The following is a 19,989-nucleotide window of genomic DNA, read 5'->3' on the forward strand; positions in this document are numbered from 1 at the left end:
AACCCTGTATCAACGCTGCCATGGCTACATTATTACTCCACTTTAATCTTGCCAGCAGCTTATCATAACGCCTTGTACCAAAACAAGCCTGAGTTCCAGGGCACACACTCACCCAAAGGAGCTGCAGTATCTCACAGCCCGTTCCCCAGCTGACACCACAGTCAATATCAGCCCATACAAAACAGTGAGCCAAACAGCAAAGCTCCCGATTAATAAAGCCTCTCAAGGGTCTGATTAGCCTTCCTTGGATTTCTGTAAACTTAGGGAATGTAATAGTTGAAAAAAGGGGGAAAAACTGTCATCTGTTTGGCCAGATGCTGGAAGCACACCCAGCTGGGCTCCGCAGCACACGGAGCAGCAGTGCCAGCTCCTGCTGCCCTGCGCTCCAAACCTCAGCAGCTCATCCTGGCATGGCACTCCCTGACAGAAGCTGCATTTCTCTGCATCTCTGTTCCAGACATGGCCTCTGTGTCCCTGATTAGAAGAAGGTCAAGTAGCCCGTATCTCTTTTTAATTTTTAATGGCAATTTCATGCTGTTATTTCAGCGGCTGGAGGCAGTGCAGCGCAAATCCCTCCGGAGCAGTTTGTGGATACTCTCTTGCAGTCTGGCCTACTTTACTTCCCTGTTCAGTTACAAATTGCTTATCACAGCCCAGATGTGTGGCAGTACTGGAAACGTGCACCTTTACCCCATCTAATAAATTCCCCACCGTACCACGTAAAAAAAAATGCATTTTGATCCTCCTCCAGCTTCTAAAATTAGAATATAATCAAGATCTAATTTTTTTGAGCCCAGCTGAGTGCTACAGTGCAAGTCTAATCAGCTCAGTTCACACCATTTTGGCCCTGGGCAGCACCAGCAGTGCAGAGCCAGCAGTGGGCATGGAGCTGGGGAGGCCAAAGCCCACTGCTCTGAAGGGGTCTGGGGCTTTTCAAGAGCTGGGTGTCAAATGTGAGGACAAGGAACCTGGAAAGGCATCCCAAAGCTTTCGCAGCTAGAATAGCATCAAGAAATTTCCTTAACTTCATTGGTAATTTTGGTGGCAATTCTTGAAGCTATTGAAATGGAGTATTTGAACCGTAAAGCACTGCAGGCAGCACAGCAGTAATTGTGTGATGGAAATATCGTCCATAAGATTTCACCCTGGGAGGATTTTTATATATGTTTTTTTTTTTCAAATATAAATGGGAGAATTCCTAGCAGTATATGAAGCACTTTTGTTTTGAAGAAATGAGAGAGGCTTCCTCCAACAAAACGCACTGCTCTCAGTCTGATCAGAGAGGCTAAAAAGCAGAAAAGATGCAGGGAAATTCTCTCTGTTTGCTCATGCAAGGAGGGATTCCACTGGCTTTGTTTAGCTAGAACATTTCTTTGTGGTTGGCTTTCTCTCTGCTCTTTCATAACCACCTGGAACCTTGGCTTTATCAGACAGCTTTTACATATCTGCACGCTTTTCTCCTAACTACAGACAAATCATAAAACAAATCCAAACCTACTTTAGACCATGATTCTTAGTCCACAGAAGACCTTATATTTCTATTGCACCGCCTTCCTGCTCAAATATATGCAAAGAACACTGTGTAATCCTGTATCTTCCATAAACGCAGCACAAATCTCCCCAACAGCAAAAATAAAAAGATGGAAAAGAGGTGGAACGGGAAGCAAATAAAGAGCGAGTAAGCTTCAAGTTCATGAACTGAAGGGCAAAGATACCCTCATCCGTCACATAAGTGCCAAGAACCCCCAAATGCTATGTACACCACCTCTCATTTGGCCACTTTTATTACAGACATGTTGACATTCCCCAGAAGGCCGTATTTCAGAATCAGGACAGCTTCACCACTCTGACTGAGCAGCTGTATTTCTTCACAGGAGAGCAGTGCATAGCGTGTGCTGTCACAGTATTTCTCTTGCTTCTATTAATAATGGTTTATTCAATACAGGTAATTAATGTGGATGGATTCTCAGCATAGCAAATAAAAGGACAAAAGGACTAAACCGAATCCATGCTTACCTGAAGGATTAAATCAATAGGATGCAACTTTCCTGATAGAAAGAGACCAACTTTCAGCTCTCAGATGTTATCCAGCCTCTACCCAAAGAGCCCAGCTTAGTTTATCCATGGAGAAACATGGCTAGGAGGAACGTTTTGCCATGGCAACTGACAATTCCAGAAAAAAAACACCCCCAAATATGTGCTCAGCCAGAAAATGGGCAGAGGAAAAGCTTGAAGATAATACTTTGGAAAGAAAGAACAGATGAGATGGAAAACGTCTCTTAAACATAGGTTCTGTCAGAGAGAAATGTGACAGGCTTTCAAATAGTAAAGCTTTTGAATACAAAACTCCACCTGGGCTAAGAACGGAACTAACTACACAAAATACAGTTGTGGATAACTTGAGGTGCAGATGTGCAAGGTGACAACCCTGCTGGGGCCAGGAACAACGTTGTGACATTTTGCTCCCTTGCTGATTTGAGCTCCCCAGCCCAGGTCCTTCAGGCCTCAGACTGTGGACTGAATCTGGAAGAGCACGGAAAGAACGGATTGGAAAGCATTCCTCCCAGCCTGGGAGCACCCAGATTTCAAAATATTTTCTTGTCCCAGCTCAGGATGAGAAGGTCAAACCTTAAGGTTGTTCTTTAATACAGCAACCAAGCAGAAACAAGTCCAGGGAAAAGTAATTTCTCCTCTAAAAATGTCAGTGTGTGATGTTCCACCAAATCACAGAATTCAAACTGCTTTTGAAACAGAAAACATTCTCAAACAATCTCCTTTAAGGCTGCTTTTGGAGGAGTCAGCATATATTTTGTTGGAGGACATCTCCCTTACCCCGAGTGCAAATCTGCTCCTCCTCTGAACAGCAGCTCACCAGGACAGCCTTTGCAGTCAGTCTGAGCAGCCAGAGAGACACATTTCTATGCAGGTGTTTTGTACCAAGAACACTTTGTATGTATGCACAAGCATATAAAATATAATTCTGAACATCGCCAGGTGAAAGCAGGCAATTTCCATGTAAATTAGTCTCAAATAGAAGCACGCTGTGCTTTTCATTGCTCTTGGTAATTGTTCACTGGGGGTTTCTTGGCAGATGTAGTTAATATTGCTTTCTGATGCTCTAGAGAAAATAGAGGAAAAAAGAGCTGCTGAGTGTTGCCCTTAGAGGTTATAACAAAACTCTAATCTCTGACAACACACCATTACCTATGTACAGTCCTACCTCAGCCTACCTGGAAACATGGGGATTTTTGCCTGTAACCGCATGGCTGTGCTTTATGAAGATTTCAAACAGAGCTGAGCTTAGAAACCTTTTCCAGTAGGAAATTCAGGCAACAAACGCCTCAGAAAGAATGCCATGGTGTGGGCCTAGATTTACCAGGGACTGAGAAGCAGAGGCTGGGATCAGTCCCTGGGCTGGGCCCCTCAGAAGGCCATCCCTGAAGATGCTGACTGCACTCTTGTCCCATGGGATGCAATAAAAAGCTGAGGAGAATGAGAATCTGGCAGATTTAGAAGCATCGAACATAAGCCAGATTTCTCTATCAACACATCCAAGGGAGATGCGAGACAGAGCAGTACTTCCCCAGCTGAACTATTGGAATATATCGACATCCTAAGTTTTGATTACTGCAGGAACGAAGATCCAGCCTCCAGCTTCTGGAGGAGAGACATTTGGATGGGTTGTCCCTAATCACAGCACGGGTCCCACAGTGACAGCAGGACAGGAGAGCCCACCAGCGCCTTGGTAAGGGGAGCAAATGACAAACATGCTCTGTGCTGATGGCTGCACAGCACGAACAGCTCAAGAACCCCCAGCACAGGGAGGCAGTCGCTGAGCATCTGCAATGCCAGAAGCACAAGGGGAGCCAAGAATGACTGAGAGCGTGTGGGTGGTGGAGAGAACTGGAGGCTGATAAGAAACAGAAAAAAATAAAGCTTCAATTTGCTGTATTTAACACTGCTTCTCCTTACCATGTAGGTCGTGTTTTTCAATTTGCTCTCAGTTAGAAGACATTTCCAACTTCACAACTTCACTTCTGTGCTCCTGCTAAGATGGGAGATCTGATATCCTTCACTCAAACTGCCTCAGCTTCCAGAAGGAAGCACAGTGAGGTCAGTACATCCGGCACACACGGACCCTTTGTGATCCACGTGGAAAGACATTTTCTTGGGGGCTCAGCCCTGCCAAGTCTGCACCAAAGACAAAACAAACCTTATCAACAGTTAAGCTGTGGAGGATGTGTGGTGCTTTCTTTGGGAAAGATGTGGTTTAACTTGAGGCATCAAGCTAGTACAATTCCTTGACTGTTATTTCCATGGTGGATAACACCCAAACCGGGCAGAACAGACTTCTGACTTTTCTGAAGCCGGTGGGGGACTCCTAATTGCTACTGAAAATATTTTCAAAGAAGTGGATCAGTTAGTAGTCCCAAATCCATCCCAGAGGCAAACACGATTTATTTGTCATGTTTCAACAATTCTTCTGCTGTTCATACAGTGTAATTAATCACTTGGCAGGCAGCAAACACATGCAGGACACAGAAGGCAGCTCATTCTCTGACGTGCAGCAATCATTCTGCACCTTGTTAACAGGCAGAGTCACTCTTATTGACAGATGTGAGCAGCAAAAAAAAAAAGGAAAACAGCAGCTCAATACGGGACCAGTGACTAGGAAATAAATGGTCTTGTTTAAAACAGGGACCCTGGGATCATTGCATCTTACAAAGGCTCTTCCACTGGTTTGCACGTACAGCATTTGGGCACAGATTTCAGATGAAGGAATTCCTCATCTATAAGAACACCTACCCTGCTCTTCACAAGCGGCTGGTGAGGTATGCTGCTGCCTGCTCTCACTGGGAGAAGGCTCTCAAATCTTTCATTCAACCTGCTCTTGTTACCAAATCAGGGGATGGCCACTCCAATCTGAACAGCCAAAACGTGCCATGTGAAGTGCTGAAAAATCCAGCTCCTTTTGCCGATTCCCTTTTCCTCTGAGCTGAGACAGAAGAGCACTTGAAGCCAGGCAACTCTTTCCCTGAGCCTGCAACACAAACCTTGGCCAGAGAGATGCGGATGTAGCCAGCCCAGTTCCCTGCTCCCAGCTGGCCAGGTGCCCAGCAGGGCCCAGAGCCAGCTGTTCAGAAATGCGAGACACAGGCACTTTGCTTTGTTTGAGCTGCCTGAATCTGGGTCTGGGTTTTCACTCAGATACTTCAGCGGTGGACTTTCTGTTGGTTCTCACCTCCAAAGGCTGCCCAGGGCTCTGAGGAGCTTGCAGAAACTTGCTATGGAGCAAATCCTGCACAGACTTTTGGCTTTGGCTACAACAGCAAACAGTGGGAAGAATTTGGGGTGGATAGACTGGCTTCTGCCACACTCTGGGCATTTTTCTATTGTCCCTCTAAGGGTTCTAAGAGACAGAAATTACACTGACAGCACTTTGCTGATGCAGTACCTCAAACAGACCACAATACAGATCCGAAATACCAAATCAACAGACTCCATTCACTCACAGAAATGTGGGAGTATTCACAGGTCCTGGAGCCAAGAGGCTCTACAGCTGCTAACTTGTGTAGCTTGTTTCAGAAGAGACCTGCTTCCCTAGTGTTTATAACCACTTCCTTAACACCCTAGAGGACTTTCAGTAGCAGTAGTAACATGAGCTTCTCCTGCATAGTGCCAGAACCCCGTGGTGTAAGCACAAGGTTGGCAGTGGCACAAACAGGTGCTAACTCAGATCACCTCATCTCCTGACACTGCAGCCCAAGGAAAAGCTCAGCAGAAGCTCCCAGTCCCTCCTAACCCACCTCTCCCAGCACAGCTGCATCTCACAAACTCTTTTTCTACCTCTGTGAAAGAGCCTCCAAGGATGTATGGCAGAGCAGGGACTCAAACATTTTGTTTCAAATCTGACAGGAGTTTCCTATTCTCTGCATGCACTCACATACTGTGTGTAGTCTGACTCAGGGCTGAGTCAGAGAGACACTTCCCTTTAATATGAGAATCCTGTAACACCCAATTGCTGCTCTTTGCTATTTATGCATCACACCCCAACAGACCTGAGCTCAGTGGATGAGTTCTGTGTTGGCCTGAAATACCATCCTGACACAGCCTCTCATTATAGGCCATTAAAAACCTTCCATGGAATGGCCTTTGCAGTTTAAATTGCATACACAGAATATTTTTTTCCTTCTGTTTTGGGCAAAGGTTTTAGATATTAAAAGCTCATCAGTTTTTGTTCTTGTTTACACTAAAGAAAAAAATAGGTAAAAACAGACCATTTAAAAAATGTCAAATGAAATGTCCCACTGGTATCTGAGGATCCTGCATATCAATTTAAATTAAATTGCATTCAGTTGGTTTCAATTAAAGGCTTGAGGTTTGTCAGTTTCATCTTCCCCCATTTGACTTGAAATACACAAACAGGCTGATGAGTTCAGCACCTTACTGCGGCTCCTGCCTCTACCTCATCCCACTTCTTGGCATTACCTTCACTTCCTCAGGTTTCTGCTTCTTTGGACTTCAGAAAGCTACAGGACAGGCAATAAGCCCATGGGAGAGAAAGTCAAAGTGACAGCAGAGGAGAGGAGAAATAATGTAAATGAGGATTACATCTCCTCTTCCTTTTCTCACTCCTAAATCACATCATGAATGCAGAGAGACTGCATACCAACAAACCAGCTCAGTATCTATCTGCCTTTGTCTAAGCACAATCTTTCAGGTGCAATAAAAGAGATGCATTCCCTTTAAAGTACCTACTTGTGCCACCACAGCAGATGGTCCTTCTGCTGCCTCCTTCTCCTGGCTGCACCTGAGAATTAGACAGACGTGCAAAGGGTGTACTGGGATGAACGTCAGATTAATAGGCAAATGCAGTTCGTGCCACTGGGAGCTGCCCATAAGCTTGGCTACAGGAATTCACACTCAGTAAGGCCTGGGAAACACAGAGTGAGCTCATGTTCTCAGTGAGTTCTTTGTTGGGAGCTCAGCACAAAATTCAGAGATAACCTCAAATCCACCCAGGCCTCAGAAAACTTCCTCTATGGAAAAGTTCATCTTCCTTCCCCATAGGAGGGGCTCCTTAACGCAGCCTGTTCTCTGCCTTCTCCCAGCCCTTAACTGACATCTAGTGAACAGTTTCTGAATTGCACCTGAAATACCTGGAAACTGCAGGTAAACGAGATGCTCTTCCTGGAAGGCAGAGCTGTGCAGAGGAGCTGTGAGATAAGCGTGGAGCATACATCGTGCATCATTTCCTGTCCTCTTACCACCACTTCTCAGAGGCCACACAAACACTGCATCGACCCAAAGTGGGCAGACAGCTAGCTGTTCCTCTCCCAGAGGCACAAATCCAGGATGCAAAAGGGAATGCCAACAGCTGCTCTCAGCATTAGCAGCAAACACAGCTCCCACCTCTTCTGGCTGCTGGGAAGCTTTGCAGCCACGTCTCTTAGCTCATCTTAAAGCACCTTCTCTGCAGTGTGCCCTTGGTTAATAGCAACTCCCAGAGGAATAGAGACCCAACAGCCATGCCACCTGCCTTCTAATGAGCCAGCAACATCTGCACAGCAATAGGAAAACATCTAGTGTTTGCAGAGAGACTGCTTTGCATTTTATAGTCTCTATCATCTCTTGCAAAACAGGGAGTTTGGTTTATGGTATCTATTAAGGTTACCAAGCAACAGCATTGCGGGTATCTATGTCACCAGTTACAAAACAATACGGTTTCAGAAACAAGCAGACACAGTGTTGTCAGCCCTCTACCACCCAGGTTCTAAAGCCAGCCTGTCATCTTTATTGAGTGGAAAGAGACAGCAAGCTCAGGCAACTTCTGTGCATGAAAAATGTTTGTGGCCAAATTCTGCCCTTTTGTTTGCAGTCACAGAGGTGTCCTTCAGTCCTGTGACAGACATTCTCTGCACTGAGGTGAGGCAATTTCTCTACCTTCTGCCCAAAAAATGGAAACTGTTTTGTGTGTTACTATGAAGCAGTGCAGATAACATGGACCAAGGACAAGGTCCATGGCGTTTACACCTCCCACCACATGCTCCGGCAATTAAGTTTAAGTGCTGAACCCAGCTACACACGAAGGAGTACAAGGAAAATGGGAAATCAAGATCTTGGTAGAAATGAGGATTTCTCCTATGCATGCTGTGGGAAGGCATGCACAGCTATGGCATTGCACACAGTCCAACTGTTAACACCTCTAACCAGCATGACACATTTGGATTTCAGCCTTGTTGTTTGGCCTCAGTTCCCAATCTCTTCCACACTGACTCACTAAAATTTTCATCACACAAAGTATGTGTGTAATGGGAGGATCTCTTCTCCACACCTTCAGTCAAAGTGAAACTCTTTTTTGTAGTCTGATTTTCCAGCCAGATGTGTCAGAGCTGCAATGGTGATTGGTGCTTCCTCCGCTGAGCTTCTCGGCTCAGTAGCTGGGCAGCTCTTGACCTGTAGACTTTTGCTTCCTAGATTCACGACTATTAACAGGTCTTCCCTACTGATTTAAGCTGTATTTCACACAGGGTAACTGTCAGCTGGCCTCAGAGAATTTAGGATTTGATTAGCATTGCTGTTACAAGCCTCACTATTTGCTTGGCTGTGAAGGGAGTCATCCTGCACAAGCTCCCTGGCACCACACAAGTGAAAAACACCGATTGTATCTAATTAAATCAGTCAAACTTCACAGGTGAACAAGTCTTCAGAGCCCTTCTGCAGATCATAAACAACAGCATTTGTAACAACCCAGCTACACAGCACTCCTGAGACTTCCTCAGCGCAATGAGACAAAGCTAATGCTCCTCTTACCTGGTAATAGTAATCATCATACTGCAGCTCATAGTGCTGAGGCCCAGAGTTTTCAGGGGACAGAACATCATTCAGTAACTCTTCACAGCCTGGAAAATAGGAACAAAAGCAAATGATCAGGCTGAGTTTGTCTTCCTAGAGATTACATGCACAATGAAGGAAGAAGCAGAGTCACAGCTAATCTTTATGCGTGAAATTTGAAAGTTAACTCTGGAATATATATATAAATAGCTGAAAGAAAGCTGTGCCTCCAGCATGAGGCACTAAATTGGTACCATCACACTGATGTTGACTCACCACGAATGCTCTGAGCTACAAGGAAATGGAAAGCTGGACATCATTTGGTTCAGTGACTTGCTCTGCAGCATCAAGACCACCCCTGACCAGCGCCAAGCTCAGGATTCACAGACCTGGTGCTAACTGGTGTCTACCTGATGTTAGTATCAGCAAAGCTGCTTCTGATTCTCTCCTGTCTAAGGGATGGACTGGGCAACATGTCACAATTTCCCCTTCAAAAAGGGTTCTGTCACAGGGCACACAGTGTTTGGCAAGCAAACATTTATGCACTGCCATCGAAGACTTTCAACTTTTGTGTTTGCTTTTGGTAACCACATGAGCAGCTGGAAAAATCAATGCCTGCATTTCCTTCAGTCCTTCTCTCATCTGAAAACCTGAGACAGATATAGAAACACTGAAATCACCAGATGTCTCATTCCACATTAATTACCACTGACTGCACTTGGCATGTGGGGCTGCAGAAGGCAGCAGTGTCAGGCCAGGTTAGTTTACAATAACCAGTTTACAGCCTTGGGCCTAAACTGTGTGAAACCTCAGCATGCACACACACTTGGAAGCCGCAGTTATTCAGTGCAATACCTTTGGCTGTGACCTTCTGAAAAGAGACAAGATATGAAACATTTTGCCTTGAGAAGACATCTTTCTACTTGACTTGCCTTGTCTGTCTCTAAACATTTCTGACTCACGTACGAGCTATTTGTTTCCCCTGGTTTCAGTATTTTGTATGTCAGCATGTGCTTGACTGAGGTGACTTTCTGGTCCTCTTCCAGAAGAGGATTTTCTTTTGTGCATTTTGACACTAATATCAAAAGCTTATTACTCATCAAATTGCTTTGTGCCAGCACTCACTGTGACAATCTTTGCAGATACGAACAGCTTGCTCTGCTAAACGGCCTCTGCGTGATATGGGGCATGTACCCATCAAATTACCTCCACAAAAGGACAGAAGGAAAGAAAATAAATGCCAAAAGTTGCACAGCAGTGGATGTACACTGCTGCAATGAGGATGTGTTTACACAATTCTAAACATTCCCAGTTATACCTTCAGCCATAAATTTAAGCCTTATATTCCTAATGAAATTGTTCTTGCAGTGCTTCCAGCTGAAGACCTCTAATCAGTCAGTCTTTATTTCAGCCTGCTAGATAAGCAATGTGTCACCTCCCTCAGCCTTCTCCTGTGACCAGCATGGGGCAGCTCTCCCCACTTCCTCATGACAGCCACCTGGCATGGGCTTTGTGTCCTGTCCAAGACCACAGAAGCCAATCAAGCTTTTGATCCATTTCCAGAATATCACCAGGCATTTAATCCAATTTGGCATAGCTCAGTTTGGCAAATGGAGACAAATCTTGCTTGCACTGAAGTCACAGACAGAATTTCTATCGACATTGACAGGCTCAGGATGTAGGTTCATCTGAGACAATCTCTGTAAAGGTGACTTTTTGTTAAGAAGATGTTTGAGGGCACAGCAGCTGATGTTCCCCTATGAGAGAGGTTTGCTTAGCATGGTTGGCATGCTGGCATCACAGCCTGGGTCTCCTTATTGTGCTGGGAAGATCTGCATGTTATTACAACTGGTAAAAAGGAGAAAAGAAAAATGCTGAGAGGTCCTTTTCCTTTGGGATTATTAAAATAATAATTAAAACATCACTGCGCTCTTGCAGTCATCTGGACCTGATTCAGCAACCATCAGATCAATGGAAAGATGCCCATTGGCACCAAGAAGCTTAGGATTGTGCCACTGTTTTTATTCCTGTTTAGAACTGTATTTAAAGAATTAATTCTCTGTTGCTCTTTCCCCCTGCCAAGACACAAACTGGAATCCTTAACCCTGGAAGGCCCAACCCTTAGCACCAGGAAGGTGGGGTTTGGCACACTGTCAGTCAGTACATCAGTGTTCTTGCTAAGTGTTTTTCAGCAACAGTGCTAAAACATCTCACCTTTTGCTTCCCTTATCTGAATGATAATTTTGCAAGTACTCCAAGGGGCATAACATAAAGAGGGGACTGCATTAACCTGCAGTCTCAAATACAGTGTATGTGTCTTCTTATTACCTTAGCATATTCTGGCTTGCAGCCTGGGATACAGCGGTGAGCTAAATTCAAGTGTCACAGACAGAAAGGAAATTAAAAAGTAAAAATCAAGGTTTAGTCTGGCAAATCTCAGTGTGGAAACATGAAGGCATTGGACAGCAGTTTGCTCAGGGAGTGCTCTGGCCTGGCACACAGGGTGCTTCCTGCTGCTACCGTCTCTCTTGAGGAAAAACATTTTGGCTCTGCTTGCAGAACTGCCACGATGGATATTTCAAGCCATGCAGCACTGTGCACTTAAGGCTACAATCTGTCCATAAATAACCCATTGCAAATAAAGGAAGGAATACTTTCTGGCTACTTTAAGGATCTCCTGCACGGAAATGCTCTATTGTTGCTGTAATTTCATTTTCCATGAAACAAAAAAACTGAAAGCCACTTATATGGCTGTTTGGAGCTATTTTATTTGAATGCCTACTTACATCACAAGATTTTAACGTGCTTAATATTCTGTCTGCCTTGCTGTGGCTAGGAAAATTTCCTCGTGTACATTTCTGGGCTGCACTTGGCAAACAGATCTAGCTCCACTGCAGTCAGTGAGGCAGTAGAAGAGGCACAGAGCAAACCCAAGAACAGCTTCAAGTCCTTCCGTATTTATCAGCACAGCTCTGCAAAGGGCTGCCCTCTGTGGAGAACACCCTGCAGAACGGCTGCACATCACATAAAGGGTGACACAGACCCAAAACAACCTCACCTCTGGAGGTGAACACCAATACCAGGTCACAGAAGGACGGAGGTGGGGCTGCTGAATTTCCTTCTCTGGCCAGACAGGTGCGAGGTGAGCCAGCACTGAGCATACCACCATGTTCTCAGTTCTCACCCAACAGAACACCGAGTTCCTCTCTATTCTAGTTCTGTCTAAATTACTGGAGTTTAACACAAATAAAACAAAACAACCCCAACCATTTAACACTGTTAAAAATGCAGAAGTAAGCACAGCTCCATTGGCCACTGATGGATGAGGGAGAAACGTGTGATGTGGGAATTATTTGCAGAGGCAAAGTGAAGTAAAATGACACGACTTGTCTCTGGTGAGGGAAATTCTGCTGCAGAACAAGAATTGTATGTCATACCATAACCACTACATCATTTATCCTTTCTTCTTGTGAAAACACAGATATCCCTTGAAAATACCCAGCTAAGATTAGCAAACTCTCAAACACAGTGCTGCCTGTCCCAGAGAAAGGACAAGATCATCTTTAGCCCTAAGCAAAGATCATGCAAACGTTTTCCAAGTCACTGAAGGGGAAGAACCTTTAACATTTTCAGTTTGCTCAGGATGCCAGATGTGATTTTCCTTCCCACATCATTTTACAAATTTGCCTTCAGTTTCATTTGAAAAGGAAAAAAAAAGTTTTTCACACTCTAACGTTCAATTTGCAAACAGACATTCTGGCCACAAATAAGTGCAATTGCAGCAAACTGATTTCCTGCAAAAGCTAGAAGGAGAATTAACCCGTCCTGTGTCAGGCAATTTTCACAGGCAATTAAGCCGTTTTCATACCATAGGAAATAAAATCTGATTACCTAATTGAATGAAGTTGGTTTCAGGCGTTTTTCCTAAGACTGATAGCTTCTCACTTCACCTACCCTGTATCCTTAGTGGTGTATGAGACTCATTTGTGTTTCAGATTGAGCCTTAGAAAACTGCGATACTTTTAAGAACAAACCACATCATTAAAGAGTGTTCATTAAAGAGTGATGGCATTAATGACAATAGCAGAGCTCAGCTCTTCATCATACCCATGGCAGCCCCCCCCAAAGCCAGCCCATGTACCAGTGCCTCTCCCCTTATGAAAGTCACTGTCCAGCACAGCTGTCACTGCTGCTTTCGTGGTTAAAATAAGCTATTAAGTTGGAACAGATTCGCCTTTTTCTTCTGATTCTGCATTAATTTGTATTCACGTGGTACCATCTCATCTCTGAGCTGCAACACCAGAGTCAGCAGGGGGAGCTCGCCCTTCATTTGTCACAGTGCTGGGTTTTTTTTTAAGTATCAAAGCGGAGGGACTACTGGAAAGACAACAGAAATCTTAAAATAGAAAGCACAGATCAAACCAAATTAGATCCTGCTAGACAGACCAAGAGCCTGGTCCTGCAAACACGTCTGGCTGCAGAACCTAGCAGCCTTTCGAGCACATTAGAGATAATAGTTCCACTCAAACCTTCAAGCATTACAAGTGCTGAAAATATTTACTGAACGGTGCAATAAATTCAGCCCAGCAAAAACAGCCATTGCTGAGCAAACTGTAATGGATCCCATGCTGACCCTGCTGAAATCAATGGGAATTCAGGCTGAGGATGATGTTCTGGCTGCTCTCAACATCCCTGCACAGTGCCACTTCAGACACTGTTCTGGCTTTGACACAGCTGCTAGGTGAGAGGGTACAGGTGTTATTTGATGGCAATTGCTCTCCAGACTAATGCAATTATTAGAAATAAAGTCATGCAGTGAGCAGATAGCAAAGGCAGTAGTAAAACTGTCATACTCTGGTACTCAAGTGAAACTGCTTCAAAGCTTCAAATTTGATGGCAAGCCTGTCCCTGGCTCTGGCAGAGCCTAATTGCATGGGGAAAATAGCCTAGACAGTAGGGGCTCCATTCAAATGCTGAGGCAAAGTGCTTTAACCCACAAAGGACAAGCAAAAAGAAGCAAAGCTTTCCATAAATAGAACATGCTGCTACCTGAGTAGTGTTCCAACCAGAGAACAGCAGGAGCGAGCTCCTCCAGCACACCTCTGCCCCCCACTCTGACACCTCCACTTGGATCTGATCTCTCCATCACTTCTGGAGATGTCTGCTGTTAGTGGGACTCCTCAGCACATCCTTCCCCATGGTTCCTGCTGTTTAGCAGCTGAGGATTATTTCTTCCACCTGAGAGTCCCAGCAGCTGCTGTGGAGGTACATGACTCACACACCACGAGGTTTATCTAGCTCAGGAGCACTAAGAGAAGGCAAGGCCAGATGTCCACTTGTAAAGCACCACAACACCTGGCATTTTTACCATGCAAGACAGAACAGTGCCCTGGTTACACAGAAGAGCAGCCAAGGTGCAGTTTTGGGACACAGGGCTTGAGGTTTCTCCTTGCAGTGAGTTGCTACCACTCAGTTACAGAGCAGACACTGAACAATCTGATGTTTGGATACTTTTTTCAGGCTCCAACATTTAGCTTTCAGCCAAGATCAATACCTGGATCTGAAAGGGATTTGAATTTATTCTAGGCGCTTCAAGCCTGATGTTTTAAACACCAATTCAAGACAAATTGGACTACCAAAAACCCCTGTATTTTGCAAAAAGGTTCTTCAGTGTACCATTAAGGCAAGTACGTGTGAGATAACTTAATCTGAAGTCTCATAAATAAGAAATATGGCAAGGCAGTAGGATAGTAAAGTTTGATTTTAGACATTTGGCTTCATGAGCTAAGAATAACACAGCTTCAAACTCCGTCACTGAAAAAAACACTGATTTATAGTAGCATCTAATTTTGTTCTATTAATCTGATTACCCCAAGCAATTGCAATAGGCTGGGAAGAGTCATAGTCATACTCTGCTGCTGCCAAGACTAATTGCTTTTGTTCAATAACAAGTCTGCTGCTATCGTTGGGATGTGGCTGCACTGAAAAGCAAGAGGTGGAAGCTTCCCATTCTGAAAGGCAGAAATACCTTTTTTTCAAACTTCAACATAGCCACTTTGTTACTAAGGGAAAAAAGCATAACTTGTAACTAAAGACCAATACCACTTGCTCATAATGTGAAAATAGAGCCAGATCTTCCTAAGAGATGCTATGAAAGCACACGTAACAATGTCTTATCAGAAATAGGTGCAACTGCTCCTGCAAATACATGCACTTGGCACTGACACTGAATGCTGACAAAGCTAACGGTGTGCTAAGACAGCTCCACGTGATGCTGCAGAATTGGAAGATTTCTCTGTGTCTGCTCACACACTAACAGCCATCAAGCATATCATAAGATGCTCCACATGAGAACTTTAAGGTACTGATAAACTGTGAGTATGGTATATTCCAGGGTATTTGGTTCAGCCATATTTTTGCAGGGCTAGACCCAAGGACATGTGTGACCCATTCCCACAAGGTGAGCAGGGGTGGAGGTCTGCTAAGTCACAATATGCCCACGCTGTCCACCTCTCAGTAAAGGAAATGCAGATGCCCGTTCCTTCACTGAGTCTAATGCCCACTGGCTCCTATTTACTGAGAACAAGGGCACTTCTATTACAGAACAGATGTGCTCAAATGCAGCAGGGGGGAGGAGTGAACCAGGAGCACATCTTTAGACTGTGAATTACAGAGGGTTAACAGGTGCATAGAGCTTGTGTATTCTTTAACCTAGAACCCTGTTTGCTTTTAGAAAAGGAGAATGTCTAGTGCAGGCTATAGAGTTTATACATCAATGCGTTAACTTTTCTTTAGGGCTTTTCAGCGCCTCCTGTCAAATACATCAATATCACCCTGGGAGGTGCCTCCATGCACACGGACTATGAGCAACTTCTCACTAACTTCACATAATTACACACTATCCTCTGTTACCATAAACATTAATTAACGTGGCTATGGTGCCGCATTCTTGCATCATTATGGTTCATAAGAGTTTAATTGTAGCAGACTTTCCAGAGGACTCCTCCCAACCAGGCTGCAGTTGCTGTGACATTCCCTTTGCCCCTGAAGCGAAGCCTGGGAGCTGTGATGGCATTCTGCATTCACTAAGGACATACCAGGTGTCTGGAAAAGGACAGGCTGAGTTATTTTGCTATGGGAGGCTAGAAGACTTAAAACAACTGAAGTCTCTCTGCCGTTTGCCCCACTGTCCTTTGGCAATGCTATAAATGCACAGCAGTGCCTGTGCCTTCTGGTTTGATCTAAGTGGTCTCTGCCTTCCAGGCTCCTTAACATGTCCAGCCTGTAATTAACTCTTAATTCCAATACAAGCACCTAGGTAGTCTGAAAACATGAAGCAGCTGTACCTTGCAGATAAGAAAAGTACAACAGTCTTAAATTTTCTAGTAGGGAAATTAATGCTCAAGGGTTTCCTAACTTCCCTAAGTAAATCAACAGCAGAACCAGAACCTGAGAGCATCAGACTTGGGTGCTGCCTGCCAACCATAAGGCTACTCCTTCTTCTGCTATTTTTTCCTGCTATGTCCACATCACATCTGCTTTGAAAAATTAACAGTAAACCAACATACAAGCATCTGTGCATGCAGGAACTCTAACACTGCTCACCAGTGATGCATGAATTGCTCAAGAAGCAAAAATATACTGGCTCTGTTCGCAGAGTTGCCCTACTGTCACTACAAATGATCACAGTCAAGAGAAGCAGCAGCCAGTCCAGCCGTGCTGCTTTCTGCTGCATAAACATCAGCCAGTCTCAGATAAGGCATAATTGCACTGCTGCACCAAGCAGCACCAGCTACACCACGAATGACGTGGCCAGGAACACTCAGCTCTCACTGAAGGGGTCACCCAGCAATCCTCACAAACACAGAGCTCAGAAACACACTCAGCTCTGGGTTTTTATTTTCTAATTCCTAAAAGACCGAAAAAAGAAAGCCAAGATGGACCGCTGGGGATTATAACTGTTTGTGCCTGTGTGAAGCAGGAAAGCATCCTGCTGCTCCCTAGCTGACGTACTGGCTTTGATCCTTACATTTCCTGCAATCAGAGAAACATTGGTAGCATTGAAGTGGGTTATTTTTAAGAAACATGCACATACCTTTGATAGCAAAAACTCCATGGCAGAAGTCCTTAAAATTGATTCTTCCCAAATCATTTGGGTCCAAGTACTTTGCCAGTTTTTCCACCTGAAAGAAAAGATTATAAAAATGCACATTGATATTGGTGAACCACCTTTCGTCCCACTGGTCTGTAACTTCCACAAGAAGTTACAAGAACTTCCACAGTTACAAGAACACAGCTTGAATCCTTCAAACCACTCTGCAAGCAGAAATCAGGTCTTACAATTGGATAATCCGTGTCAAGAATGCTCTGACCAAAGTTTCTACACGTGGGACACATCAGTACTCCTCCACACGGACCTGGAGTGTTTAACAGGGGGCAGCCGTGTGACCTCACCTGTCATCTGTAATGAACAGTGCTAATAGGTCTGCTCCCCCTGGGGCCCTCATTGCTTATATAGTTAACAAGTTAAAGCCTTTCTGAGCTCCACTCCATCTTCATCAAAAGTTACAGGGGAAGGAGAAAGGATATGCACAGCCCATTCATTCCCTGAAGAATCCAGACAAAAACAGTCAACGCTCTTTGGCCACTTGGAATCAAACAAAAACTCCCTTGCCACAGCAGATGGCACAAGTCTGAACAGGAAAATACACGAACATTAAAAAAAAAAGTTGTGATGTGTTCAGTACAGCCAAGCAATGCAGTTATTGCTTATCATCTCAGCTTCACAGTTTAGCAGTTCAGATCACTACTCACTGTAAAATGAGATTACGTTGAATTCAAACACAGCCACCAAATTGGCATTTGCCCCAAAGAAGGTCTGGCAGATTTTTCCTGGGGATGCTGATGAAGAGGGAGAAAAGCAGTCTGACAGGAGGGGCTGTTGTGTTGTGATGTTTGGAATAAAGGAAGCAAAGCTTTCCACAGAAACACAGAGCTGAAGAGGGAAAACCAGGAGGGAGGCAGAGCAGCCCAGAGAGGTGGGTCTGTGCTGGGACACCCAGCTGGCCGCTCTCCCATCACGAATCTGCTGATGGCACTGTACAAGCCCCTCTTATCCCTGTGCCTTCACATCTCACACCAACAGCCTCTCACTGCCCAATCAGCAGCACTGCTGAGATCTTGGCTGGACTCCTGACTGCACAGAGCGCAGCCAGATGAGAGGAGCAGGTGAGAACAACAGGTACTGTGGGGTGCAGCGCCATCCTGGTAACTCCAGCATGAGCTCAGAGATGTCAGCCTGCACAACAGCAAAAGCCCAGCTGGAAAGATATGCAACAAACGAATGCAGGTGACCTAATTTCTCAATGTTCTGTGTTGCTGTTTTATAAACATGCTAGCAGAAACCTAGCAGTTTCTTAAAGCCCTGCAGACAAAGCAGCAATGTGTGCACATAATGCCTCTTCCTTCCTTCAGATTCTCTCTGTGTTTTTAAGTTCTCTATATGCTAATAAATGCTTCAATTAGCCAAAAGCCTCACTTAAGATGTGCAAATCTACAGCTAACAAAGGTTTTGGGACAGTGAGATGCAATTCCTCAAAACACAGCAGCTTCTGCTCCTTGCAGGATGTTTCCTGTCCCTCCAGTCCTAGCAGCACTGCAGAAGATCTCCCCAGCTCTGCTGCCTGGTGCTCTTCATCCACCCCACACCACTGCTGGATGCTGTGCATGGAACAGAACAGTGATGCTGTCACACAGATAACAGGCAATGAAAAACTGTGCAGGCAGGGTCACTATCAGAAACCAATGTCACAAAAATATCAGCAATCGGACAATTGCTTTATATTGATAACATACACCCCGCAGTACCGTTGTAGAATTCAAATAGAGCAATAGGAGACAATCCCAGTGGCTTTCCTTGCTCAGGATGAAGGCTGGGTACCACCACTGACACAGCAGTAAATTAACAGTACAGAGGATGGCAGGTGTGGAAGATAAAAGAGTACATTCCCTCCAAGTCTTTGCTTGAGACATTTTATTCTAGGCAGGAGGGCTGAACCACAAGATATCCCAGATGAGCAACTTTGATCTCCATTCAGACACAGACTTTAGACATCATCCTCTCAACCCATAAATTCTGTCATGATGTTTTATTCTGGATCGTCAAAAAGATTCACATTTTACATTCAAAGAGCCATGAGACCTTCCTTCCCACCGATCTCCTGGCTAATTCAGACTGTCTGCTTTCATTTTGGAGGCATCCAGACAAAGCCCAGACTCGTGCCCTGTGAGGCCTGGCTCCTCTCTGGATGGGACAAGAGGGATTTTCCCACTGATATCTCATTTTGTATACACATGAAATACAGCTCAATATACGATACAGGCAGACAAAACATCAAGCAGAATCCATGTATAACAAAGACCAGGCACAGTTCCCTGCAGATACAGACATTCGGGCTGCAGGTCCTGTAGCCACAAACACACCTGTCCTAATGAACACCTTGCTCATCCCTCGAGACACAACATGCACGTAGGGCTCTGCAGTTCCCATCAGCAGCAAAGCTTCCAGAAGGTGGGCACTTCACCAGAAACCACAGTGTGGGTTTAATGCATGCAAGACCAGCTGGAAATCCTTCCTGAATCCAATTAAACAGATACAGGCTCACTACTGGAAAGCAGGGTCACCGTTATCCTGCTCACCTTCACAGACAGCATAAACGTTACAGAAAGATGAAGCAGCAGCAGAAATTCCTTTCTTCAGACTATTTTTGGATGCACTGAAAGCAGCACAATCACACCAGCCATTGAGGCTGGCAGCAGCAAGATTTTAGAGCTGAAAAATCTTCCTGAGTACCACACACAGATGTGGCAGTTGGTGTAACAGCCCCATCCCAGGGACAATGATGAAGACCTCGGAGTGGCCACCAGCTGAGCATCAATCTCCTCACAGACACAGCAGCAGCAGATGATCAGACACCTGTCCTCTGGGCTACAGACCAGCCCATAACTCTCCCTGACAAATGGCAAGCTCCCATTGTTGCTATGCAAGTAAATAGCATTTCAGATGCTTGCAGGGTTGCTCTGGAGAATCCTATTTCCTGTAGGTCTCTTGCTAAGAGGCAACAAACTGTTTTTTACGTTTTAATACAGATTCCT

At 44.8% G+C, this 19,989-nt stretch overlaps 1 protein-coding gene across 5 annotated transcripts in view; it reads right to left on the minus strand.

The window, feature by feature from the left end:
* Window positions 1-19,989, minus strand: part of RAB11FIP4 (RAB11 family interacting protein 4) — a 90,934-nt gene that overhangs the window by 47,025 nt on the left and 23,920 nt on the right. For 3 of the 5 annotated variants that reach the window (XM_052688376.1, XM_052688373.1, XM_052688374.1), the window contains exons 2-3: window positions 16,931-17,018; window positions 8,815-8,903 (exon numbers count right to left, since the gene is read on the minus strand). In XM_052688376.1, coding sequence (XP_052544336.1) covers window positions 8,815-8,903; window positions 16,931-17,018 — 177 coding nt within the window. Of the gene's footprint in view, window positions 1-8,814; window positions 8,904-9,111; window positions 9,268-16,930; window positions 17,019-19,989 lie in introns of those variants that run through there. The other 2 variants (XM_052688377.1, XM_052688378.1) reach the window with 2 other exon arrangements.

Source organism: Tympanuchus pallidicinctus, unplaced genomic scaffold, assembly GCF_026119805.1.
Source record: "Tympanuchus pallidicinctus isolate F22 unplaced genomic scaffold, pur_lepc_1.0 scaffold23, whole genome shotgun sequence".
Classification (NCBI taxonomy): Eukaryota; Metazoa; Chordata; class Aves; order Galliformes; family Phasianidae; genus Tympanuchus; species Tympanuchus pallidicinctus.